General features: G+C 33.0%; 6 protein-coding genes across 7 annotated transcripts; 2 read left to right on the plus strand and 4 right to left on the minus strand.

The window, feature by feature from the left end:
* The first annotated feature begins 3,113 nt into the window (after positions 1-3,113).
* Positions 3,114-4,571, plus strand: EXPA17 (expansin A17). The gene is made up of 2 exons (XM_010430283.2): positions 3,114-3,314; positions 3,668-4,571. The coding sequence occupies exons 1-2, from the start codon at positions 3,191-3,193 to the stop codon at positions 4,297-4,299; spliced, it is 756 nt and encodes a 251-aa protein (XP_010428585.1). The 5' UTR covers positions 3,114-3,190; the 3' UTR covers positions 4,300-4,571.
* Positions 4,572-5,054: 483 nt separating this feature from the next.
* On the minus strand, positions 5,055-7,895 carry LOC104713217 (Polyketide cyclase / dehydrase and lipid transport protein). 2 transcript variants are annotated; one of them, XM_010430303.3, is made up of 4 exons: positions 7,645-7,895; positions 6,073-6,293; positions 5,537-5,704; positions 5,055-5,464 (listed from the first exon to the last, which is right to left on the minus strand). In XM_010430303.3, the coding sequence occupies exons 1-4, from the start codon at positions 7,682-7,684 to the stop codon at positions 5,258-5,260; spliced, it is 636 nt and encodes a 211-aa protein (XP_010428605.2). In that variant the 5' UTR covers positions 7,685-7,895; the 3' UTR covers positions 5,055-5,257. The 2 variants fall into 2 exon arrangements, with proteins under 2 accessions (XP_010428605.2, XP_010428596.2); XM_010430294.3 differs by lacking the exon at positions 7,645-7,895 and having other exon boundaries at positions 6,073-6,642.
* A 2,493-nt stretch (positions 7,896-10,388) lies between these two features.
* LOC104713236 (protein ABC transporter 1, mitochondrial) lies at positions 10,389-13,327 on the plus strand. The gene is made up of 7 exons (XM_010430324.3): positions 10,389-11,144; positions 11,248-11,473; positions 11,549-11,701; positions 11,799-11,957; positions 12,138-12,297; positions 12,387-12,613; positions 12,709-13,327. The coding sequence occupies exons 1-7, from the start codon at positions 10,606-10,608 to the stop codon at positions 13,108-13,110; spliced, it is 1,866 nt and encodes a 621-aa protein (XP_010428626.1). The 5' UTR covers positions 10,389-10,605; the 3' UTR covers positions 13,111-13,327.
* LOC104713228 (uncharacterized) lies at positions 13,201-14,818 on the minus strand. The gene is made up of 2 exons (XM_010430315.3): positions 14,005-14,818; positions 13,201-13,627 (listed from the first exon to the last, which is right to left on the minus strand). The coding sequence occupies exons 1-2, from the start codon at positions 14,669-14,671 to the stop codon at positions 13,530-13,532; spliced, it is 765 nt and encodes a 254-aa protein (XP_010428617.1). The 5' UTR covers positions 14,672-14,818; the 3' UTR covers positions 13,201-13,529.
* Positions 14,819-16,413: 1,595 nt separating this feature from the next.
* LOC109126266 (uncharacterized) lies at positions 16,414-17,682 on the minus strand. Its single transcript, XM_019229529.1, is given in 3 exon segments — positions 16,414-16,554; positions 16,556-16,587; positions 17,658-17,682. Coding segments are annotated over 3 exon segments (198 nt in total).
* Positions 17,683-20,962: 3,280 nt separating this feature from the next.
* On the minus strand, positions 20,963-22,777 carry MYB55 (myb domain protein 55). Its single transcript, XM_010430340.3, has 3 exons — positions 22,297-22,777; positions 22,056-22,185; positions 20,963-21,951 (listed from the first exon to the last, which is right to left on the minus strand). The coding sequence occupies exons 1-3, from the start codon at positions 22,427-22,429 to the stop codon at positions 21,177-21,179; spliced, it is 1,038 nt and encodes a 345-aa protein (XP_010428642.1). The 5' UTR covers positions 22,430-22,777; the 3' UTR covers positions 20,963-21,176.
* Positions 22,778-27,126: the final 4,349 nt, after the last annotated feature.

Genomic DNA, 27,126 nt, shown 5'->3' on the forward strand with positions numbered 1-27,126 from the left:
CAAAGTTGTTTTACTTAACAGAAACTTTTTAATATAGATTAGTAGTATTAATCTTTCTGCCTTTTTGACATCATCAATAGTCAATAATGTAATCCTTAAAAGAACATAGCATTATGTAACTTGCATATAACAAATTAGGTCGGTACACGGTGGCGGTGATTCAATTAATCATAAAGGTACATCACAATTCACAAAACTGGATGATTACTTGAAAATAAAGAATGAATATGATTTGCTTGGTTTGTACAAAAAAATTATCATTATCTATAGACTTATACGTACTGTACCATGGTACTTTAATTTTCTATTTCCCCATAGCTATCCGTATAATTCTTCGATATATTGTCAAATACTTTATATATATGTATAAAAAATATGAAATTTATCATTGAAATGGAGAGTGGTTGGTCCATGTGTGAGTTTATCAAATGGAATCAGCGCCATCACCCATGTGATAAGTACGTGGACGTACCATTAGATATGCCATAATATTAGGGTACCTATATAATTTATATTACAGGACTGATAAATTGATAATCTTACGAAAACGTACTTTCTGTATTATAACGTTTGACTTCGACCATTTCTGAAATTTCAATGTTAGGTTGAAGACCCGTATTAAATATATCAATCTGTGGGTGGAATGAATATGTAGTTGAAGACAAGTCGTAACTGTTTTCATAAGTATCTTGCATTGTACCATCATTACTTTTCTAATTAAACTTAAGGATGTTCATTAATCAAGAGATTTTGTTGTTTTGCTCGGTTAAAGTAGAATGTAAGAGAGTCATATAATAATAACTACTAGAATATAACCCGTGCTCTAGCACGGGTTGAAATTTCTTTTGTTTATTATGTAATTTTTATTCAAAAACATCATATATGTGATTATTTTATTTATTTTAAAAGTTTTTTTGGATGGAATACTATGCCAAATCATATGATGAAAATGAATTATGAAAATAACATATACTCCCTCCGTTTCAAAATATAGGATGTTTTAGTAGAAACACACATATTAAGAAAAAATTACTTTTAAAAAGTTTAACCAATCATACCCAAGACTGCATAATAGAAAATATAAAATTAATCTAAAAGTTGCATAGAAAGTTGGAAACATCCTATATTATGAAACAAAAATAATCCTCTAAACATCCTATATTATGAAACGGAGGGAGTATTTTGTAAGATCTATTCTAGTAGATCTCTAGATAGTTAACCCGTGGCATACCGCAAGTTAAGTTGTGTGATAAAAAATTAATTTTTTTTTTATTTGATTTGTTAAGTGTTTAAGATTATACATTATATTTTGATTGTTAATATTGTGAATTAACCCGTAGTATACCGCATATTAATGTAACGTATGTTTGTCAAAATCATCTTAACCGAGAAAAAGCCTACGAAACAACATTATTCTAAACTTTAATTTAATCTGAGAAATCATATTTCTTGAAATTTTAACCTTTGCTCATATTTCTTGGAATTATTTCATATTATAGTGACATATTATTGATTCGTGCTATAACAAATCAAATTAGAGTGTTTATAATTTTTAACTTTTTGATCTATCATATATTTATGATATTTTTTAAAATATCAAATTAAACTATTTGAAAATATTTCAAATTAATTTAATTTAAAAGTTTAAAATATATTAAACTATACAATTCAACAAAGAAATATATGAAATTGAATTTAAATATTCAAACTTTGATCCGTTACTCAGTTAAAATTTTAGTTTAATAGATATTTTTTTAAAGAATAATATTACTAAAGCTTGAATATTTTATGGATTGAACAATTTTTTTGGTATGAATAAAGTGTATTTCGGTGAATGAAAATGTCAATGATTTATACTAAAAGTTTGGAGGAGTGTTAGGTAAAATATTATTTCGTTTTAATTAATTTTCGAGATTTTTTTATATTTTTTTTCTTTAATTGCCTAAAAGTATATATGGCCTAACAGTATATGGTTGTTAGAGATTTTATTTCTTTTAAGTTGTATTATTCTTGGGATATTATTTTTTAAGTGTATCTATGTATAAATTAACCCATATAACCTATTTTGTAACCAACTAATGAATCAAATAATAACTATAACTTATAACTATTATATAGTCTACCAAAAAGAAGTTATGTACTTCCGAAATATTAAATAGGGGATAAGTCTATAAACAGTAAAACAATTAACTTCAAAAATACCGAAGACTTATTAGTAATAGATAATCTAAGTTATCAGCGTAAGTTGGCAACTTGGAACGTACCACGGAATTTGCGTAAATGGAGGAGCACTTATCAGTTTATGTCGTACGTTGAATTTTCAACTCAAACTCATTGATTCTACATTCTACATTCATTGCCGATTATTAAGACAACTTGTCACCTGCCATTTGGCTATATATAATCTAATCTGCATAATAATTAGTATACTATAATATGATAATAGCTAACTCTTCACAAAAACATGATTGAACTATAAGCTATAGACCCATTTAAAACTATATAATACAACTACATGTTGAATTTTATTTAAGAAAACGTCTTATGTGCTGTGGGACGTCTCACGTCTGTTTCTACACTTGATATCTTTTTTCAAGTTATATATTTTTAACTGACTAGTTTTATCGAAGAAAACAAGAAAACTATTTTGGTTGGTTAAAGTGGTTGGAAATAACTCTTTTTAAAAAGATTGGTTTAAGTCTACTTAATCTTTTTTTTTACTAAACGCCATTTTTACCCTTAATTAAAACCACCCATTCGCTAAAAATAAAATATATAAACTCCATAAAAGACTTATAAAAACTTGGTTGACAAGAAAAACAATTTAAAACTTACGAAAAAGAGAACGAAAAATTTTAGAATATATGAAAGAAACTAAAAGCAACTACCTATAGTCACATGCCCTTATAGGATTAACTTAATTATCATATGCCTGAAAACTCCGTATTTTTCGCACTCTTATAATCATTGAATCAATCATCACCAAATCATATTATTATTTTCAACGTTTTCCGCTAATTCCAAGTCATATCAAATTAATTTATACATATATCTTAACTGAAACAAGCTCTATGATTTCACTATAAATAGCTGCTGAACCCAACCTAAGTCTTATCATCCAATCCAACACTACAATCATCAACCAAAAAGAATCAAACCTTAAACACCTAAGAACTTTGAAGAAGAAAAAATGACAAAGATCTGCTCTCTTTTGGTCGCAGTGATCTTCTCCATGACGATCAGCTCAGTTTCTGCTGGTTGGTTAAAGGCTCATGCTACCTTCTATGGCGGAAGTGATGCTTCTGGTACAATGGGTAAGTCTCACAAACTAGACATGAACATTTGTTTTTTTTTTTCATTCGGTTCTGTTTAAATTCTTGAGTTTGATTTAAAAAAATAAAAAAATGAGAATATCAACAATAAACTTTTTTATTTAATATATTTTCATATAATACAAAACATTTCAATTGTACTAACTACGATATTATCTTTTTTCATGAATCTTGATACATATTTTACTTATAAAAAATGTCTTTTAAACGAATTTTGTTTTACTTGATTCGGTTCAGTTTCAAAAGTTTAGTATTAATTAGTTTAGGTCTAGAAAAGAAAGCTTTCTTCTTTGTCAAGGAACACTCTCATAATATTGATTTTTTATCTTCTTCAGGTGGAGCTTGTGGTTATGGAAACCTATACACAGACGGTTACAAGACAAACACAGCGGCGTTAAGCACAGCACTGTTCAACGACGGCAAGTCATGTGGTGGATGTTACCAGATCGTCTGCGACTCGACCAAAGTGCCACAATGGTGTCTTAAAGGCAGATCAATCACAATCACTGCCACAAACTTCTGTCCACCAAACTTTGCACAGGCAAGCGACAATGGAGGATGGTGCAACCCACCGAGACCTCACTTCGACATGGCTCAGCCTGCGTTTCTCACCATCGCCAAGTACAAAGCTGGAATCGTCCCCATTCTTTACAAAAGAGTTGGATGCAGACGTAGCGGAGGGATGAGATTTACGATGAACGGTAGGAACTATTTCGAGCTTGTTCTCATCTCAAACGTAGCAGGAGCTGGTGAGATCTCTAAAGTTTGGATCAAAGGATCTAAGAGTAACAAGTGGGAGACAATGTCAAGAAACTGGGGTGCTAATTTTCAAAGCAACACTTACCTTAATGGTCAATCTCTATCTTTCAAAGTTCAACTCAGCAATGGAAGAATCAAAGCAGCTCTTAACGTTGTTCCTTCGAACTGGCGGTTTGGTCAGAGTTTCAAGAGCAACATCAACTTCTGATATCAATAATACTAACTAGGCCTATACCTGGTTTATGGGGTTTTTTTTATCCATGTTTTGTAACTTTTGTATTTACTTTTCATTGGGTGTTTTTGGCTTCCTCTGTTGCATCATCATCGTCTGCCATAAGTCGCTCGTTTTACAGCCTTATGATATAGTCTTGCTCCAGAGAGTTTATAATCTGGAGAAGATTTAAGCAGTGATGATTGTATTTGTACATTAAAGGAAGAAGATGTTTTACTCTATTATATATAAAGGACATTTTAAAACTACCGATGTCTCGTGTATACATACATACTATCGACTCAATACGCAGTTTCAGCCTCCTCTGCAGTGTCGGTTAAACATAGCATTATGATCTCGACCTTATTAAAAAAATGCTCTGTTTCAGACCAGAGTGCTCTGTTTGTAAGTAACAAAAAAAAAAAACAGAGCAACATGTATGTTACAAATTTCTACTCTGCAAATCACACCAAAGTTGAACACTTCTGTAGTTCTGTAATATCTTCATCTCACCTTAGTAAAAAAATTTACGGCAAACAATTGTGAAGGCAACCCTGTTATTGTGATTGACTTCCGCTTCTCTTGTTCATCCAAAGCGAGAAACTTTTGAGTTAGTTCACTCGTCTTACTGTGGATTTACCCCAAATTTTCATTTACCATTTTACTCTCAACTTTGTATTGAGATTCACCCTCGTTTACTACAAATTCATTCACCCTCAATTTTCTTGCCATTTCTGGTCGGGACAATCACATATCCAAAAAAACTTGGTATATTCAAAGCCAAAAAATTCAGAATATACAATTGAGAACAATGTGTGTATATAAAGCCACTTACATAACATTTCAAAATTCACAAAAAAGAAAGAAAAGAAACTATATAACTTATTGTAGTATCTATTATCTAACCTGCAGAGAAGTGGAACACTAACTCAGCTTGGCTTTAGACAAAAAAAACTCAAAGATCATGAATAACACCTTCAATAACTTTCTGTGCTGCATCTCGGATACTCATAAGATTAGTTTTGATCTCTTTGCACAATCTTCCTTCAACTAATCGCACAGGCAACCACATCTTTGGTTTTACATCCACCGTGTACGCAAGCGTTGTTGGAAAATCTTTAAACTGTAAATCCAAAGCCTCCCCCTGAATCCCTTTGTCAAGCTAAGCCACAAAAAAAAAACACAGATAAGAATCAAAAACAGCCTCGAAGAAAAGGTATATTTTAATACTTACTTGTTCGATGGACCATTTGCCTTCAAACAATTGGAAATCTCCTTCTACCATCTTAAAATCGATTTCACGTCTCCTCCCATGTGGCAGAATCTCAAGCTCTTTCTCAAAACAATCTAGAACAGCTTTGGCATTGAACTTAAGACCTAGTGCTAAGTTCTGCTGTCCCATCTGTCAAATGAACCACAAAACCAAAGAATAAGACTAGTGCTGTCCATCACAACAAACAAAGATACCAGAGAATGTTTTTCAAACAAGAAACTTGACCAACTTCCAAACACTACCATTATGACAACAACAACAAAAAAAAATTCACAATTTAGTCTCAAAGTTTCCAAATTTGAATCCAACCAAGAGCTAATATGAAATGCATTCACAATTTAGTCTCAAAGACTCACACTTTAGTCTCAAAGTTTCCAAATTTGAACCCAACCAAGAGCCAATATGAAATGCATTCACAATGTATTCCCAAAGATCCACAATTTAGTCTCAAAGAGCCACTGCACCAAGTTGAAGGAGATCAAAGTACAATATTATACCTGGAACAGACGAACACGGTTCCCTTCTTGCTCAACCAATTCGCTAACAACAAGGCCTGGTATGAAATCAGATAGCTTCTCGTAATCAGTCAATACCTTCCAAACCGAATCGAGACTCGCTTCCATACCAATCTTCGAACGAATCCGCCGAGAGCTCTTCTCGAGCTTCTTCACCTCTATGAGAACTCCATCTTCGCCTACCAATTCCTCTGTCTTCCCATCTGTCAAACAATAATAACCATCTTCATCATCAATTTCAATTCCAGTTTCAGTTTCATCTTCGCTACTATAATAATCATCCTCGCTCGTATCGAACGGCGAAGAATCGTTGCCAAATCGGCAGGTGAAACATCTACGAGAAGAAGATACTAGTGTCGAGGAAGGAGAAAAGGAGGATAGAGAGTGAAATTTTATCGTCGGAGGATGTGAATTCGTTACGGCGGAAGTAGTGGCTAACGCCGCGGCGCGTGGGTGGTGAAAGGAGGAGGAGAAGTCTGATGATAAGATCGGAGAAGATTGCATTGTTTCTTCTTTAGATCTGCTGGTAAGCGTCTAAAAGAAAAGGCTTTTGCTATGTGAAGTCTAATAGGCTTTTTTATTTGGGCCTTTTATTTTCTAAAAACCTAACAGAGGCCCATATAATATACATTTATAGATTTAATTATTAATACATATCATAAAATTTGCAAAATGTTTTATATCTACAATTTTACATCCAATATATATCATTATTTTAAAGCTAGTTAAAATTATAAAATATTTTAAGTTTTTACTTTTATTTACAGATGAACTGATTTATATAAGCAAAAAATTATTTTATTATACAACTTATTTTAAAATAAAGTCTGAAACTATTAACCATGAATATTGAATAGCTATTGTTCATATGATTTTTTGACAAAATGGTCATATTCAATCAAAGTGCTGTGTATTTATACATTTTGGGTCTAAAATTTTCTTCTTTCTGATGTAGCTTTATATATAGATATCAAAAAACATAAGTCTTAATCTTAATTTTAGTAACATGATATATATTTGGCTAAGTTTTTAATATGATGAATTGAATCATCCAATGTGTATACTATATCTACACAAAATGCCAAAATTCTTTAACAACTAAAAGTTATTAAATTACTCTAAATTGCCATTGACTCCATCTTTGCCACTATTAAATAATAGACAAGAAAAGAAAAAGGTAACTTTAATCTAGATCCAAATGAGCTTTTGGGGAAAGGAAAAACCTATTGGCTGTGTTTTTAGGTCGATGATGGATGATCTTCAAACAATTACGAATTTGAATTACTTGTGCTAATGATCTTCAAGAGGAAGTATTCAAAAATATCACTATAACGAACTTTTTAATAAAAGAACAAGAAATGATTTTCACCTTAGCAAAAAGTCTATACACAAATATCAACTACATCGGTGGAATCTAAAAAGCAAAAACGTTCGAGAGATAGAACTTAAAGCAGCAGGTGTGCCAAAATCTTAAGTACGGTGTTGTGGATCTCAAGATCTTGGAGAGATGAGCAAACGCGTAAACGAACAATGTAAAAGGGATTTAAATATTACCTTCAAGGGTTTGAAGTTCTTGTTGAGCTTTAATGGACATCTTCTCTTCGTCTTGTTTGTCAAAGCTCTCAGATGTTTTTGAAGATCTCGAAAGGGTAAAAATTATTCTTAATCGAAATACAATTTGGTTAATATGTATATAGAAACAAATGATGACCTCCTGTAGTAAGATGCCAACTAATAATCACTGTGCCATATATATATAATAAAATTCGAAAACTATATTGCCTACCATCCTGACATGTCTGAGTGGCGTGACCATTTTTATATTCGAAATTATATAATAAACAAGAACATTAGTGTAATAATATCACCGAAAGTTAAAAATAAGATCCTCTTTTACGTTAAGAAAAAACAAAACGAATGAGCTAGAGAAAAAAAGATTAATAGTTTTAAAGATGATTTTGTTCATGTCTTTACTTACGGGTCTCAATTTTGTTTTGTTTTTTGAACGTAGTATTATATATTTCTTTCTCGTGTTACTTTCATGAGTGGAGATGCATTGTATTTAGCCTTAGCCATATATTATTTCCTCTTCTCTTTTCGCAGCCATTGTACTTACTTAGGCATATGAATTTAAATAATCAAAAACGCTTACATAGCAAAAACAAAGCTAGAAGGCATATTCAATTATAGTTGGTTTTCTACTGTTAATGTAATAAAACAGTGATCTGCACAATATTTGTTTGCAATTTTAACTTTATCCGAGACAACAAATCTATATATATAGTAATATTATTGGTGTCAGATTTTATACAATGGACCCAACATATTACTTGAAATAAATTTTGACATTAATTTCCAAATAATGACCCATTGAGAAGAAGAAGATGGAGTTAAAAAATAATAATAATAAGTTTTTAGTATGAGCTTGAAAGCATGAAAATATCCAACAAAGAAAACCCTAGAACGTTTCTGTCTCTTTTTGCCCACGAGATAATAATCTATTCTAGCTAGTCTTCTCTCCTTTTTTCCTCTTTACCAACTGAATAACAAGTTTATGATTCTATCTCTCTTTTTTTTTTAGTGTCCCATTTTTTTTTTGACTTAATATTTTATTTTATGGAAGCTTTGTATTAAAATATCTCTTAATGTACAATTTTAGGCAAATCTCTTATATATACAACTAGCCTCTAACGGCTATATTCTTCTATTAAGTTATATTGACCGACATTGTTGTTTGGTTTTGGCATGACGTGTTGTTTTGATTACTTGGGACTGTCCCACAACTTAGCACTATATATAGGCTATGCTAATGTTACATTTTCGGGTACCTCCCAAAAGAGAAACTAATCAATAATCATATATAGCTGATAGACGTTTAAAACTTCTGTTTATTTGGCCGAATGGGTACTGAATCACAGAAGAGACAAACGTCTTCTTGTCTTCAATCATCAATCAACATTAATTGGGCACGACCTGCTCTACCAATGGTTAAATGCAATTTTGATGTCAGTTATACAGCTAGCTCCAAGAAAACAATAGGAGGATGGATGGTTCGTAATTTCTTAGGAGAGGAATTATTCTGGGGTCAAGTCTGCTAAGGGCTGCAAATAGCCTTTTAGAAGATAAAGCAGAGGCGTTATTGTTCACAATGCAATAAACCTTGAACAACGGCTATACAAATGTTTGTTTTGAAGGAGATTGTAAAACTTTAATCAATTGTGTAAATAGATCTCTGGTAGATATTTTCATATATAGTCTAATTCAGGATATTAAGTTATGGTCCAAACAGTTTGCTAAGGTTCAATTTTCCTTTGTTTATTGCTCAAACAATGAGGTGGCTCATTTATTAGCAAAACAGGGTTGTACTAATTTAGACTTCTATTCAGATGGTAAGAATCCACCTACAGTAAAACCTCTATAAATTAATAAGGTCGGAACTATGAAATTTTATTAATTTATAAAAGTTTTAATTTATCGATAAATTAATAATTATTAATTTATCGATAAATTAATAATTATTAATTTATCGATAAATTAATAATTATTAATTTATCGATAAATTAATAAAATATTAATTTACAAAGATATTTTCTCATTTTCATGAATTTGAGAAATTTTGACTACAGAATAAAATACTTATCATTCACATTTTTAAAAAAATTCTTAAATTATAATCTTGCCTATCTTAATAGGATAAATTCAATTGTCTACTAGATTATCTAGGTAAAAATGATAAATGTTAGAAGTTTAGAGTTTAGAAAATTTTGCTATTACTACCCTTCATGGTAATGATGAAGTCGAAGAAGACATTGCGGTACTTTTAGAATCAGTTACTTACTAAAGAAGCAATTATCGCATTTATGTCTCTCTATAATTTTTGGATGCGATTTGAGAAGACAACAATGAAAAAGATTAGTGATAAGCTCCAACAAGAATGCAAATTCAAGAATAGACAAACAACCATAGTCATAATATTGATGGGACCATATTTTTACATAGGATTTCTAAAAAAGTTATTATCTTATTATTTTATTGAAATGTGTTATTTTTTACACCGACCCAACTTGGGACCAGAAGAATTTATTAATTTATAGAGGTTCTACTGTATATGGTTGATGGAACTTTGTATTTTGACAAATTTTATTATGAACAAATTTCTTTTGCTTGGAAAAAAAAATGGGTCGAATGGGCCTACTCTTAAAAAGGAAGCGTTACTCTTAAAACTTCTGTTTGTTTGGCCCAATGGGCCTTTACACTGATAATGAATAAAAAGAGATAATTGGGCCGAAAGTAGAACCTTGGAGGAGGAGTTTCTTGGTTGTCGTCTCCCCACGTAAACCTCGGTTCCTCGTCGACGTCTTCCTCCGATCTTCGTGGTCTAACGCATAGACACACACACACATATTTCCTCGGGAAAATTCTCCAAAAAACGATTCAAAACCAAATTCCCAGAAAATGGAAAAAAACAAACAAAAAGAAGAAAGTCAAATCAACGAATAAATTAGCACTTTCGTGATGAGTTCGTGGAGCAAGAGCTTAACCAGGCTCGTCAATGGTGTATCTCTTGTAGCCAAAGAGATCATTAACCAGTCACCGGAGTTACGGAGAGCGAGAAACGGAGATCTCGAAGGCTTAATTACTTCTTCGGGTAAAAAAGCTTTGGTTGCCGCCACCGACTTAGTCGGACTCACCTCAGGGAAGCTTCGCGAGCTTTCGATTCGTCGATCTAAGGAAAAGGAACCTTCCGTCGTGTACTTCGACGAAGAAGAAAGTAACAAAGCTGGCGTCGTCGTCGTAACGCCTGAGATTAGATCTGATAGTACCGAACCTATCGTTGATTCGAGAGACCTGAGAAGCGGAATCAGCGATGAAGCTAAGAACTCAAATAGAGAAGAGGAGATTAAGGTTTCAGGCGAGGTTATTGGAGTTACAGATGCCGAATCAAGTGCGGTTGCGTCAACTCCGTCGGTGGTGGAAGTAGTAGGAGCTCCGGTGAAGAGACGGAGACTTAGAGAACGGAAGGTTCCATCAACACCTATTGCAAGAGCTTATGGGTATTTGCAATCAAAATCACAATCACTTTGTTTTGTTGCTTAGTTTAGGTTAGATAGAATCAATTGGTTTAACAAGTTGAGTTTTTTTTTGTGAACTGTGTAGTTTCTTTAACTTGGGAGCTGCTCTTGCTTGGGGAGCTGTTAAAGAATCTACGTATAGGATGGTTAATGGGACACCAGCTACACAAGATAATAAACCTGCGCTATCTTCTATAATGTCTAAGGAAAATGCTGAAAGATTGGCTCTTGGATTGTGTGAAATGCGTGGAGCTGCTCTTAAAGTTGGCCAAATGTTGAGTATACAGGACGAGAGTCTTGTTCCTGCTCCGGTATATACCTTAGATTTTGTTTGTTGGGTTGGTTTGAGAGCCCTTGTTTTAACATAAAGATAGGTTCTTTTGTAGATTTTGAATGCTCTGGAATATGTGCGTCAAGGTGCAGATGTGATGCCGAGGAGCCAACTTAATCCTGTTTTGGATGCTGAGTTAGGTCCTAATTGGCAATCCAAGTTGACTAGTTTTGATTATGAACCGATAGCAGCAGCGAGTATTGGTCAGGTACTAACCTAGTTTCTGCTGGGAGTGTATTTTGATTGAGAAATATGTGTGATGCTTCGTCCTTGTGAGTGTGTTGAATCCTTTTTATATGTTTTAGGTGCACCGAGCTGTCACTAAAGATGGAGTAGAAGTTGCAATGAAGATTCAGTACCCTGGTGTTGCCAACAGCATTGAAAGTGATATTGAAAATGTCAGACGCTTATTGAATTATACTAATCTAATTCCAAAGGGACTCTTTCTGGACAGAGCTATAAAGGTATTGTTATCTTATCTTTAGTTAAGCTATACATTCAGTTTCCTAATAACATGGTTTTATATGTAAGATAGACGAAACACTCATAATCAGAAAACATAGAGGAAAAGATACTGGATTGATACTGGATTAATATGTACTTTGTCGTCTGTGACTTGAGATTCATGACGAATTTTTTGGCAGGTTGCTAAAGAGGAATTGGCTCAGGAGTGTAACTATGAAATTGAAGCAGTCAGTCAAAAGCGCTTTCGTGATTTGCTTTCAGACACTCCAGGGTTTTATGTTCCGCGTGTGGTAGATGAAATTTCAAGCAAAAAGATTCTAACCACAGAACTTATATCTGGTAACTACAATTCCACGTACTCTGCTCCGACGATTCGTTATAATGTTATGATGAACTAATCTTTTTGCTATGAACATGTTATATCACAGGGATCCCCATTGATAAAGTAGCTTTGTTAGATCAGAAAACACGAGATTATGTTGGGAGGAAGATGCTCGAACTCACATTGAAAGAGCTTTTTGTCTTCCGCTTCATGCAGACAGATCCTAACTGGGGTAACTTCTTATACAATGAAGCCACAAATACAATCAATCTTATAGATTTTGGAGCAGCCCGTGATTACCCCAAGAAATTCGTCGATGACTATCTACGAATGGTAAAATAATCATACCGACTCCACTCTTTTTGCATACGTAAAAGAATCTGAAAATTGAATTCTTGAGAACATTTTATGGAACCTTTTTTTTTCAGGTGATGGCATGTGCAGAAAAAGACAGTGAAGGAGTGATTGAAATGTCAAAGAGACTCGGGTTCTTAAACGGAGATGAATCAGACGTAATGCTAGACGCTCATGTCCAAGCCGGATTCATCGTGGGTCTACCTTTTGCAGAACCAGGTGGCTACGCTTTCCGAACCAACAACATTGCTTCTAGCATCTCCAATTTAGGAGCAACCATGTTGAAACATAGACTTACACCACCACCAGATGAAGCCTATAGCCTTCACCGTAAACTATCCGGTGCTTTCTTGGCTTGTATCAAGCTTGGAGCCACCGTCCCTTGCCGTGATCTCTTGCTCCAAGTTTACAGCAAGTATCAGTTCGATGATGAGCCACAAGATCCAGTCGTCGTTACTAGATCTGTTTCTTCGTAGCTCCTTCATACACACACACACACACTACATTAATGATTTTTTTTCTTCCCCTTGTTGGGAGTAAAAACGATTCTTTCTTTGGTATACACCTTTGAGTTTAAACTAGAGTAATTTTTTTTTTTCTTTCAATAATGTAAAATGTTGAATATTACAATGCTGGAGAAGCCAATCATCAAACTTAATAGTTATAAATGTAGTAACTCTATACTTTTTGGCTTATGAACATGTATAGTCCACATCAATTGCCAAAAATATCACCCTCAACACACCAAAAAATAGAAGAAAATCTGTAAAAAAATTACAAAAAACCAAAAAAAAAAATACTCAAAATGCAACTCGAAAATGTTTGGAAGTTTGATTTTTTGTTATTTTTTATGTTTTTGAAAATGAAAACAAAAAAATTGTATGGGAGGGATGAATCATAAAGAATTAGGAGGTTGATGATGAGTAGTGGACACAAAAGCCACAGCATGAGCCCACGCCTTAAGCCTCGCTTTCACGTCTTTAGGATCATCCCCTGAACCAAAAAAATATATCCAAATTAAACCCATTTTAATTCTGTAAATTCAATTCTTTTACCACAAACTACATTAGCCAACAAAAATATGAACCTTTAAAGTAAATTTCAGTGGGAAAAATCAAGTTTTTTTGCAAGAGTTGATATTGAAACATATACAAGTAAAATCACACGTATGCTAATGAGATATATACAAGTAAATTTCACCCCATATTGATAATTCAAAAGGTTCACTCGAGTCTCTCAAATTTAGATATTTTAGTGCACATAAATCCACCAAAAGAAAAGACAAAAATAAAAGGTTTTTGGATTTTTAACAAAGAGCCAAGAAAAAAAGAAAAAAAAAAGAACTTTGTATTGTATTTGTTGGGACTAACCAGGACTCGAAATGCGGTGGTTAGAAGAGATAGGAGAGTTGCCGCCACTACTAGTATCCATCGTTGACCCGGAATACGAAACCCGACCCGGTTCAAGCTCAAATCCTAAATCTTTACAAGCTTTCACTTCTCCTAAATCCATACACAATGGCCTCCCTCCTCCTATCGGCCTCGTCACAACCACCACTCCTCCTCCGTAACCACCGTGACCGCTATGCTCATCTCCGACGTAACTCCTCCGCATGCTATCAACCCACGGTGGATACTCCGGTCTCAACCTCCTTCTCCTCCTCCTCTGATTCTTGTTCTCCTTTTGAACCTCGTTCTCGCTAGCGTAAGCTTTATCTCCGGAGACCGGTGAACTCAACCCCAAATATCCTCCTCCTCCTCCGCGCCGTCGTCTCCGTCTCGGTGGTGTCGCCGGAAGTGACTGACAACCCGTTGAACCTTTATCAGAATCTGAAAAGTTTAGCTCCTCCTCCAAAGACTTATTATCTCCTCCTCCGCCGCCGCCGCCGAAACGTTTATAGTCGGAATCAGAAGGTTCGTCGTCGGCTTCGTCGCCGTCGTAGTGAGAACATACGGAGAGTCTTGATAACGAAGAATAGTGCTGTTCTTCTTCTTCTCTCAAGAAAGAAGCCATTTTCATATCTTCATCAAACGCCATAACTTGTAATAATAATATCGATAAATGTAATATTGTGTGTATATATGTAATATGTTTTTTTTTTTCTTTAGAGTTATCTGATGAATCTGCTGTTTTTAGCTTCGGATGTTTTGATTAAATAAGATAACGACTACATGGAGAGACCTTTATATATATCCTCTCGTCATTCTTTGAATTCCCAAATTTGCCCTCCATAACTCTAGTGAGCTTTGGATTTGTGAAAATGTCAGTAAATTGAAAGGATGCATATATAATAAAGATTTGACAATTTGACCCAAGAAAAAAAAATGAAAAAGATAAAGATTTGACAAAAGATAAATAGAACAGATATTTTAATTTGGTAAATGGTAAAAATGGAAGATAAGATTAATATAAATTGTTTTTGGTGAATTTTGGTGAAATTTTTAACTAAAGAAATAATAATAGAATAAAATTAAATAGTTTAGGTCTTTGTGTTTAGGTCTTTGTGATATACGATTTTCAGCTACATTTCGGACATTACAATCTATCGTAATATATTTCGACTATGCAAAATATTATAACATTCACTTTGTTTCATTTTCTGTTTTTTGATTATGGTGATAATTTGGAGAGAAAAAGGTGTATGTGAAAACTATTTTTATATATATTATAATTTATATTCGTTTTTGGTTTTTGGAATTTCAAAAATTAGTTTTCTAATGTTTTAGAGAAAATTTAGAAAATTTATTCATAAAAATTTATTTACTTTTTGAAAATTCAAAATTCAAAATTTCAAATTCCCATAAACAATCAACGCCTTAATTTTTATCTTGTGACTGGTCTTAGAACCAATACAAAAACATACCGTACATATCACATATGATTGTTCTTTTTTCCATTTCCCCCATACGTAGGTAACTAGGTATGCAGTTTTATTCTTATTTCTTATAAATTAATCAGAGATCTTCATGTTAAATTAGATTTTAAATTATGTCTTTTTGCATGTTGAATGTTGTTACTTGTTACTCATGGAATTTTATAATGAGTATTATTTTTACTTTAGTTTTTATATCATGTATAATTTGAATTAAATAAAAATTAAAACTGTTCAAACTTTGTCCTAACCAATATTTTTTTTGGTTTTCTCTAAATACTTTTAAAAAATTTCAAATTATCCCCCAAAATTAATGATACTTATTTTATTGGGAAATAATAAAAATATAAACAAAAATAATGTATGTTGACAAAATAATAATAATAATAATAATAATAATAATAACAATAATAATAATAATAATAATAATAATAATAATTTGGTAAATGAAGTAAAATTACACTAATGGTATAAAGGCAATTGGTAGAGTTTAAATTTAGAAATAGTAATAGAATAAGTAAAACATATGTTATATTGTATACGGTTTAAGCGACTCTAATTAACTACAATCATCGTAGATTCGTTTCACTATGATAGGTAAGATGCATGATAGTAGTATATCTATATTATAAAGAAAAAAATGTTACTCAATAGTAATCATTATTATTTTCTAGCCAACAATGTATGTCTTGTAACTTTGATATAAACTTAATTAGTTGTATCTTCGTACTTAAGTCAAGAAAGAAAATTCTTGAGCAACAATGGAGTTACCAATTTCCACATGACACACATCGTTGCTGGCGTCCTGCGCTCAAGAATACAAGGTCAATCTTGTAATTTAGGCATCTAGGAATATCCATTTGGTGGGAACCTTGGGATTAGCAATAAAACTCGTTGATTATTGAAACTAAAGTAGGAGTATTAGACCGTAATTAAAAAAAAAGAACATTAGAAGAAATAGTCTATGCTGATCTAAGTGAGATTGACCAGCTACTACACAAGCCAACCGTCTCCCAACACGTAATATATGTGCAAGAGATAGAACCAAAGACCAGTCCGCACCACGAGGCTGTCCAGACACCTTATCATATCTCAAAATCCCAATTTTTTTTTTATCTTCTTCTTCATTTACAAACATCATTTCTTGAAATATCATATGAGATTTAGTTATATATTGCATTTTCTTTTTGGATTCCCGGTTTTTATTGGTGGTATGTATAAAGTTATTAATTTTCATTAAGGTATATAGTTCGGAATATAAGGGAGTTTGGTTTGTAGATCGCAGAATTTATTTCTATAACGAAACTAAATTAAGGCAAATATAGTTCTTATTTTTCGTTGAGAAATGTAAGTATATATGTTAATTTTTTTCAAAAGAATGTAATGATGCCATGGCAACACATGTCATGAAATGTGACAACTTCAAATACTTTTTATATTAGTTATTATCAATTTTGATAAAGTAAGGAGCTAAGTTTTCTCTTTTCATGAAAGAATTGGTTTCTCGTGACCTATTCAAAAAAGTAAAAGAAACAAAAAAAACACTAATTTAGTGAAGGTCCATGTATATGTGGCTTTGCTAAAAATACCTTAAGAGGACACTATTGTGTAAGGACTATCGATTTATTCAATCTAAAGTCTGGCTTTTTGCTGTTTGTGAGGGCAAATGGACGGCCAAGATTAAGTCTTCCACACGTGTCACTTACTATATAATGATTGATTATAGTAATGGAGATCACACGTGCTGAATGCTGTCCAGACAAGAAATATTTTGAAGTATTTTTATTTTAATAACAGAAATACGTTAATGACAGATGAAAAAAGTTGTTTAATCACGGACTTTGATAACATTTTTGTTACTTAATAAATTTGATTTCTTTAATAGTTCTGTAATGCTTAAGACTTAATTTATATTGTGTGATAGTAGTGATCATGCCAAATATACGAGTTTAAAGCAACTAAAGTCTCAACAAAGCGTTGCCTTCTTTACGGACTTAATTCATAGAATCGAAGCATCATAATATATACTGTATATATCGTGAGAAACAATATATGTTGCAATATGCAAAGAACGTTATCATTTGTATATTTAATAAATGAAAGTAATAGTTGGTAAGACCGACCCAAATAAGATTTATATTGAAGGCAAACCTATCAATGCATCCCACGAGAGCATTGAGATTTAGTTTTTAGAAGACAAAGACATATTGACGGCCATTGATAATATTATTAAGAAAATCCACACTTGAAAAGGATATAAATAAGTAATTATATATTCGATATCGTCAGTTTCTAAAATAAAATAGTAGTATAAAAGAAGAAAAAATTAATATAGGAGAACTTTAGTTTTCTTGTCAACTCACGAAGAACAAAAACAAGACTTATCTTGCATAGTTCGTATTGCAAGTTCGCAACTTGTATATATTAACTTCTTTAACAAAAAATGGAAAACTATACATCAACTAAAAATATTGGACGGCTTTGAAACTGTTCTGAAAAGTGAAATTTAGCAAACTAAACTTTTTCATCTTGCATAATCTGACTTTATAGTGAACAAGTTGTATTTGTGTTTTGTTTCAATAAGTTGGCTCAAAAGAAAGAAAAAAGGAACACTTATCGGGCTTAGAGTCTCTGGACTAAAGCCCCATGCAAGCTTTAGTGGGCTTCCACTGAAAAACCTCAAATAAATTAATATGTAGGGTTGGTTAATTTTAAATCTTAATATAGACATAATGACATATGTATATATATACACGTTGTTACAAAATGCAGCTTTAGTTTAGTGTTCATCCAAAGAGAACTATAAATAGTAAAGAACTTGACCATATCCAAGAAAAACACTAGTTGAAGTAAGTAGAAACTAAAAGCTGACGGATTAAAAGACGAATAATAATGTCTACTATTTTTGGAAAACTGGAAAATAAAAAAGACAACCAAAGTAAAAACTGTTCCTTAAGTTCATTGAAAATGAAACTAAAATTAAAGTGAGAAAACAAAAGATAAAGTAGTAAAGTTGTCCCTATATAAAGATACACTAGCCTTTTTTTAGAAGCTTCACCTAAAATATGTTACAATAGTCAATCGAATAAATGCTTTGTCTATCAATATATAAAAAAGGTTTTAAAAAAAACACCATAATTATTCAATCTCAATTGCCAATATTAGTCTCAGAGATTCCTCAATACTTATAAGAGAATTATTTTTATTTTCGTCAAATTATGGTCGAGTTTCTTTTGTTTATTCCATTAGTTTCATCAGATTATATTTTAAAAAAATTCTAGTACTATTGAAAATGTTAAAATGCATAACATACACTAATTTATACTAGTGTATTAAATTTGCATAGCTAGGAGTAGAAAATTTTAATTTATCCTCACTTTTGTTATTTCTTTTCACTAGATCGCCATCTCTGGTTTATCCATATCGGCAAAAATCCATATATAACCATATTAGTTTACAATTGCTTTATCCACATTTCAAAGACGCAAATGTAAGGAGTATGATAATGAGCTATTTTGCTATGTGATTACTCAGAGTGTCTAAATTGAATAGAGAACTTATCGAAAACTTTATGAAAGAGTGGATCTCTTGCGGAAATGATTGTAGTGCGGGCCAAAGCTGATTCCTTGTAACATATATATGTTGAGACTTATAGTGTTGCCGTTTAAAAGATCATTAAAATATATTACCAATCAAGAGCAAAAAAACGAGTTCGCTCTAATTCTCTCAGACACTATAATCGAGGCGCCTCCCTCATCACCATTCTCTGGCGCCGGTAGAGCTCCGGCTCGCCGGCGTCGGGATCTCTCGATCTTTCTGTTCTGCTATTTCTCTTTCTACCCTGTTAGCTCCTTTAAACTTTCTTTTTTCTCCTTTTGTGTTCTTCTTTTGTGTCCCGACCAAACCTCTGCAACTAACCTAGATCTAGACGAAGGCTTGTCCGTACGCCAATATAGAAGGATCTGGAGTTCGGTGAACCCCATCCTCACCTATTCTCGCCCAGCCTTGCCGTCGACGGTTCCAATGTCCCTGTGTTTCTATCTCCTCCGATCCGGTTTGTGCTTCGCCCCTGAAGCTTCCTCTTCCCCCACGGCTCCTGAGCTGTTGTTTGGCGAGGAAGCTCCCAGAGATGTGACTTATCTCCGTTTGTGGACTCACGTCTCTAAGATCTATCACACTGCGAGCTTGGTAGACCCATGTCAACTCCCCTGGCCATCCCCAAAGTCTTTTGGATCTCTGCGGTTGAGCTCAGGACTTGAATTTGGTTTGTTAACATCCCAAACGGTACTACCCATCCTCCAAAATCCCAGGTCTACTCCTTCTATCCCTCTGTTAGCTAGTAAACATTTCTTAGGTTCTTTGGTAGAACTTGGTGTCCGAAGACTGCATCTGAGAATCCATTTACCTAGAATGATTTGTGTTAACTTAGAGTATGGGATAGCCCGGGTATCTGCTCAAACTGTGAACTCGATTGTTAACTGTAAGAACCACAACCCGTTTATCTCTATGCTAAGTAGCGTGGCTAGTTCTCAACAACATCCCATCAACCGCACCACTTTGGTGCTAAACCCAACCCACCAGTCTAAGCCTAAATCATATCCTTGGCTAGTCATGGCTCTAGGTTCACTTGTATGGTCTGTTGTAAAAATCTTGAAGTATTATGGTCTTTTGCCCTGTTTCTCAACTCCTGCATCCGACGACTTCAAGCAAACTTTCTGCAGCTCCATCCTCATCACTCGGACTGTCTATTATCGAAGCTACTCCTGGTGCTACCAGTTTGTTCCTGAACCTCCGCTTTGGTTGTTAAAACATCCTACCCTTGACCATCAAACCTTGGTCTACCGAACCCTTGCCAATGTGGTGCTCTTGTTAGTGCCCCTCGCTCCGGTGAGTTTATTGGTTTTGGCTCTGCTATTAACGTCACAATGTCTCTCGACCGTGACTATCTTGTCATCCACCGACTTTCTCGAGGATGAACAATCGAGCTACCGTGATCTCTCATGTTCCAAGCCGCTTCTTAGTGACTGTTTCATAGCTCTCATGGACTCTATCTCGATGATATCTATCTATCTCTTTATGGCATTGGGGAATGCCCATCTTTGTAATCTTTATTTCAGTTTAAACTTTGAGATCTCTGCATCTCTTTCCTTTATATTTGCTTTGATTTGAATGAATGAAAGCATCTGGTTGTTCAAAAAAAAAAAAAATAGTGTTGCCGTTTTGGATTTTTGCAAAATTCTTTAATTTTGACATGGTAAAAGATATAAAATATATGTGAAAACATCAAAACGACATATAAGAAAACAGGAGAAGTATAAAAGAGTAAACCAAAAATGTGATAGAATTAAACCAAAAAGAGCACCATATACCATTATGTTATTGTCTTTAATAAATTGATTAGGGTATATAATTTTGAACAAAAATGTAAGAAATAAATGTCGCTAATCCATTAACGATAGAGAAACAAAATCCCAGAGTTCATAAATCTGTGTTTCAGAAAGTACATCAAATATTTTTTAAAAATGTAAAAAAAAAAAAAACAATACTGTTAAATTAAATGATATATAACACAAACTGTATATACACACAAGCCACTTCCAAAAAAATAACAAAAAAAAATGGAGAAGAAAAAAGAAGATTCACACACCTTATAAATTTACAAAGATGATTTTATATATGACCATATGCATGTTGCTGAGTCTGAAGCTGGTTACATGGCCACATACCAACATTTGTAGCCTCTGTACCGAAAAAATTGGTCTCTGATTTGATGTCACTAAATAACGATGAATTTGAATGATTTGATATTGCGAATGGATTTTGGTTTTCCTCCATTGCTAATCCCCAATTCAGATTGTTCCCAGTTCCAAAAAATGTTGAACTGTTGTTGTTGTAGTTACTCTCTTGAATTTGCTGCTGCTCTGTCATCATTGGCCCGGTTGAGAATGAGTTCTCCAATTCGATTAAACCGAGATTTGAGGATCTGTAACCGGTTAAAACGGAGGAGAACATTGAACCGGGTAGCACCACTGCACTAGGGACGTTTTCATCGACATGGTGATGATGATGTTGGTTTCTTCCGGTTTGTGGAATCCAGATACCGAGGTCTGAACCGGTTGCGATTCTCGAACCGTTTTCTAGACTTAACCGTTGAAAACCGAAATTTCCGGTATATAGATGATCACTGTTGTTGTTTTGGTTAGTACTACAAGTGGTGGTACTAGAGGAGCCTTCAGTCTCAACGAGGTGGTTGTGGTTGTAGGTCTGCTGACTCTTTTCAACCGGTTTTGGTTTGTCATCTGAACCGGATTCGATTTCGGTTAAGAGCTTGTGTGTAATCGGGTCAATTCCTCTCAGCCTCAATTTCTTCTTCAAGCAAGAATTCCACAGGTTCTTGATTTCATTGTCGGTTCTACCAGGAAGCTGTGCAGCTATCTGAGACCACCTGAACCGAACCAAATCAAACCAATATTAGTTACATATATATATGGATATGATGAGAAATTCAATAATGATATGGTATGAAGTTTTTTTTTAAGTTTTATTTACCTATTGCCAAGAACGGCATGAAGTTCAATAATGAGATTCTCTTCATCTTGAGAAAATGCTCCTCGCTTCAAATCTGGTCTTAAATAATTTATCCATCTTAATCTACAGCTTTTTCCACATCTCTGCAAACCTAATCATTTTTACAAGAAAAAAAAGTCAAGAATCGAATTAAGCAGACATAATTAAAAAAAAAAAACAAAAAAAAAACAATTTTCATAAGTCAAGAATCATATATATGTACCGGCTTGTTTAGGGACAGAGCTCCAGCAGCCATGGCCGTACTTAGTGATGTAACGAAGAAGCTTCTCATCTTCTTCAGGAGACCAAAGTCCTTTCCTCAGCTTCTGTTTGTAACAACACGAGTGTCTCCCCATCTATAGTTATGATAGATATATGTAAAAAAGATCGATCAGTTTGTATGTTTTCTTGAGAAAAAAGCTTTTGAAGTCAGCTTTCAGAGAAATCTTTAGTTCACAATATGAGGTGAGAGAGAGAGATGGAGAGAGTTTGAAGTGAGAAGATGAGAAAAGGAGAGGAGGATTTGGGGAATATAAGGTTTTTGTTTTTGGTACGTTGAAGTTTACACGAGTCAAGTTTTTTTTATTTTGGTTCTTGATTGGTAGTATTGTACAATAGCTAGTTTAATAAATATTTCTTATTTTATTTTTATAAATTATAAATTTATATATAATAGATGTAGAAAACAAAAAAGTTGATAGCTTATGTTATCATTATGTCAATTACGGATTTTATAAACTTTCATGGCTGATATTGCGTAATTATTTATACGGTTTTTGTATGTTATGTTTTGAGATTAAATTTTTCTATAAATGAATGTTAATCCCACATATATTTGATATAGTAAGGATGGACATAAAAGTCACACTTTTCAGTAACTTATGGAAAACGAATAAAAGTAGAGATAATACTTTTAAAAAACTATGAAAAGGATGTGACTGTGTGAAAAAATTATTATTATTTTTCTTTTGGTGTAGAAGTAAATTATTAGCTTAGTTTCTTCTTAAGGGTTTGATTTTTGAACCACACGCTATCTTTTTGTTTGGGAGAAAATGTATATATATGTGGATTTATTTATTATATGGAATATATTACGATAAAATTGGGGTTGAACTTTATTTAGAAACGTTGTCCACACATAGCTTGTAATATTTCGCATTTATGGTTTTGTAATAAATGTGCGTCTCGTCTAATTCTTCTACATAATTATTTTTTCCAGCCATTAAGTTCTTCGACATAAATAAACATGAGTCTTATCACATTTTCCACGTATAACATTTTGCAGATTTAAACCCTTTTTCAAGATTTATATGAACAAAATATAAAGTTTCATGAATAGTGTTATATTGTCACTAGCTAGTTTCATTGTCCAGTAAAAAAGTATTAGTATTCTCGTTGCAAAAATAAAAAGAGTTTCTATATTGTAAGAAAAAAATACATTACCTCATATATTAATTTTTTAATCATGACTGACACCTTATTTGAATATTTGATATTAAAAATATATAGATATAAGTGTATATGCAGTATATCCGATATGTAAACAGCAAGTTATTTTTTATTGAGAAGAAAATAGTTAATAATTAGTTCCAATGATTAAAGTTAACAAAACAAAACAATTCAATTTTATATTTCATTCAACTAAATATTTAATCACTTCTGAAGAGTGTTTAACTAAGTTTGAACCAATATAATATTATTGTGCCAGGCATAAAAGACACAATGATTCTGCGCCATTATTGGTTATAATATATTTTAATTTACTTATGTGCATTAAGATATAAATATTAGTACCTTTGGTTTGCCCCCTTTAACTTTTATATTACTTGACTTACAATAATTAACTACACCTAGAACATCTATAATGAGTAAATATGTTATTGCTTTATCATACTCAAAACGAATAACTGTCGTTTTAAAATTATTTAATAAAGACTAATAGTTATCTTATTCAAATACTGTCAGTTTTTTTTTAATCAGTTAGATGGAATATTTAGGATTATGACATGCAGAAACCAAATTCAACCAAACAGCAAATTAGATAAAAATGTATTCATGTTTTGTTAACCATTACATATACGGATATACCAAACTACTCGTCTAATGTTTTGTTAACCATTAGATAAAATTATGTCGCAATCTCAAGTTTCAAAATATCAGAAGACAACACATTATCGGTAACTAAATTAATGTGAAGAATTGATGTCAACTTATTTGTTTAGTTTAAAAATCTTATTACAATACTTTGTCCATTATCATATAAAAAGTAAAATTAAAAGAAAGATTCGATGTCTTAACCATGACCGTCACATAAAAAAAGAGGAATCTTCACGGAATATAAGCAAAGTCTCGGAGGCGGCTTCGACAAATATGACATCAATTATTGACGTACAATTATAATTTTAACTAAAATAATAACTTAAAGTATCATATAACAAAATAATTTTATCATTTTATTGATTGTGAAATTTTGAGCTTTTGGTTTATAGCCTTCGCAATATATAGAGTCAACCTTTAGATATTTCAAGTTTTTTTTAATAAAAAATTTGAATCTGAGCGCAAAGAAATCGATTTCTTGTACTATCGCAAGGTCACCACTCTCATTTGATAAATTAGAACTTTTGTTCACAATTTTTCTTAATGAAATTTTAAGAATATTATGATGTTTGGTTACAGCTGATTTAACAATGCGACTTTTAAATATTTTGTGGTATTTGAAAGAAAAATGTTTATTTTTTTGCAGTATATATATATATATATATTTATATCTTTTACTTGGATGTGGATAAAATTACAACTCCTTTAGGAATCTATTATCACATGAGCCGGTTTCGAGCCCACAGTGAGCCAACGTTTGATATGTCAACCGATGTTGAGAAAGAAATAGTTACATCGAACGGCTCAGCGATAGATCTAACGGTAGGATTCAGCAATGCTCTACAGTAATCTCCATAGACGCGAAGCATGGAACAAGAAAATGGTGGAGCCTAAATGGAAACTGGAGAAGGACAGAGGCAATGGCATGTGCAACACTGTGACTGTGGTGGATAACGTATCTCGACTCATCCTCGTAGGACCCTTTTATGTCTCAACCCCAGCTTATAACTACACGTGTACCACAAACCATTTTCAGTTTTACTAATCGGAAATTAAAATTTATTATGACTCACGCAAACAAGCTACAAGGGAAATATTGTTACGATCTGTAACACGCCGACCGCTACCTTTTAATGGGTTCCATGTCCAATTCCAATCTATACTTTTCTTAATGGACTTCACGTTTTTTTACTAGGTTTGTGAGTCCATCCATATCTGACGGTTGGTTTGCTACGTCCGGGAGGTTTTTAAAGATTTGTTACCATCTCTATAACTCATCACATGATCTTTTTCTGTGTTTTGTCCTCACTCGCACAGTTCCGACAGTCACTTCCCGAATGATCACCCATCTTAAGACTACTTCAGCATAAACACGCTTAACTGTGGAGTTCTCTCAGGATCCTTGACCGAAAAGATAAGTGCACTTTGGTGACATAGGTAGTCAAATAAATTCTTTTAAACATCTTCGCATGTCCCTGAAACCAGGATGTCACAATTCACCCCCACTAACAGATCACAACGTCCTTGTTGGGCACCAAGACCGTCACCCCCGATAGTGTGAGCCCAGTCGACTCCACACTCGTCTGGATTCGGCTCTGATACCACTTGTAACGCCCCGACCCTCATGTCCAATCCCAATGCATTAGCCAACCTTCTTTAATGGGCCTCACGTCCTCTCATTTGGCCCGTGAGCCCATCCATATCTGACGGCTGGTTGGCTACGTCTGAGAGGTTTTTAAAGACTTGTTACCGTCCCTACAAATCATCACATGAACTTTCCCTATGTTTTGTCCTCACTCGCACAGTTCTGACAGTCACTTCCCAGAATGTCACTCATCGTGAGACTACTCCAGCATAAACACACTTAACTGTGGAATTCTCTCAGGATCTTTGACCGAAAAGATAAATGCACTTTAGTGATATAGGTGGTCAAATTAATTCTTTTAAACCTCTCCGTATGTCCCTGAAATCGGGGTGTCATAGGAACATCCTTTCTCAATATCGTTTTCAAAAATGGTTTTTTTCTTAAGTTTAAAAGTATATTAAAAATCTAAAATATGAATGTAATCTTATAAAAACATATAAAATTATATGTATATGTGTGTAAACTCTTATAATTACCATATAAATTTTATAAATACTTGAATCAAATATCTAAAAAGTACTTATCCTTTAGAAGTACCTTATAAATTTATGAATCGTATTTACATTTCAAGATATAATAAAAATATTTTTCAAAAATATACAATATTTTGAAAATAAACACCGCACAAAAAAAAGTATTTTGCAAATCTCCAAGTTACAATTAGTTTAAAGATAACGTCCATAATACTAAACCATACATATTCACAATGGAAAGTTATTTTAAGAAAAAGTTGTATTGTTTCCACTAAACTCAGTATCTATTGCTTTTAAACCTTTATTGTCTCTCCATGTAAAAGCATTTCAATGGAGATAAATTTTGGGAAAAGTCTAGAAAGAGTAAAAACGTGTTAGATTTGCAGATGCACTTAAATGGTGACAAATAGTAAAGTTTTTTTTTATATTATCTTTTTCTACGGCTTATGCATCCTATTTCAGATAAATTAAATTTTAGATCAATCGATGTAGTCTTATTAACTTTATTAATATTTCTGTTTTTTTTTTAAATTTTTTTAATATTTTACTTTTGTTTTTCACCGAAGGATCTCAAACAAATTTCGAGAAAGCCAGTATCGATCCGATCCATAGAGTACTTCTCCTAGGAGCAAGTTTTATGAGTCGCTTCTCAAACTTTTTTGGAAGGTATAGCACCATTACGAAGTGATGTTTAGATCATAGAATGCAAATAGCGCTCTTTCGACTATAACGACACCAACACAAAAAACAGTGGTCACAAAACACACTAATTTGTTTGGTTAGACATGACTAACCTGCACAAAACACACTAATTTGTTTTACTTCTAAAATAAGTTGT

Source organism: Camelina sativa, chromosome 2 (assembly GCF_030686135.1).
Source record: "Camelina sativa cultivar CO46 ecotype springtype chromosome 2, ASM3068613v1".
In the NCBI taxonomy this organism is placed as follows: domain Eukaryota; kingdom Viridiplantae; phylum Streptophyta; class Magnoliopsida; order Brassicales; family Brassicaceae; genus Camelina; species Camelina sativa.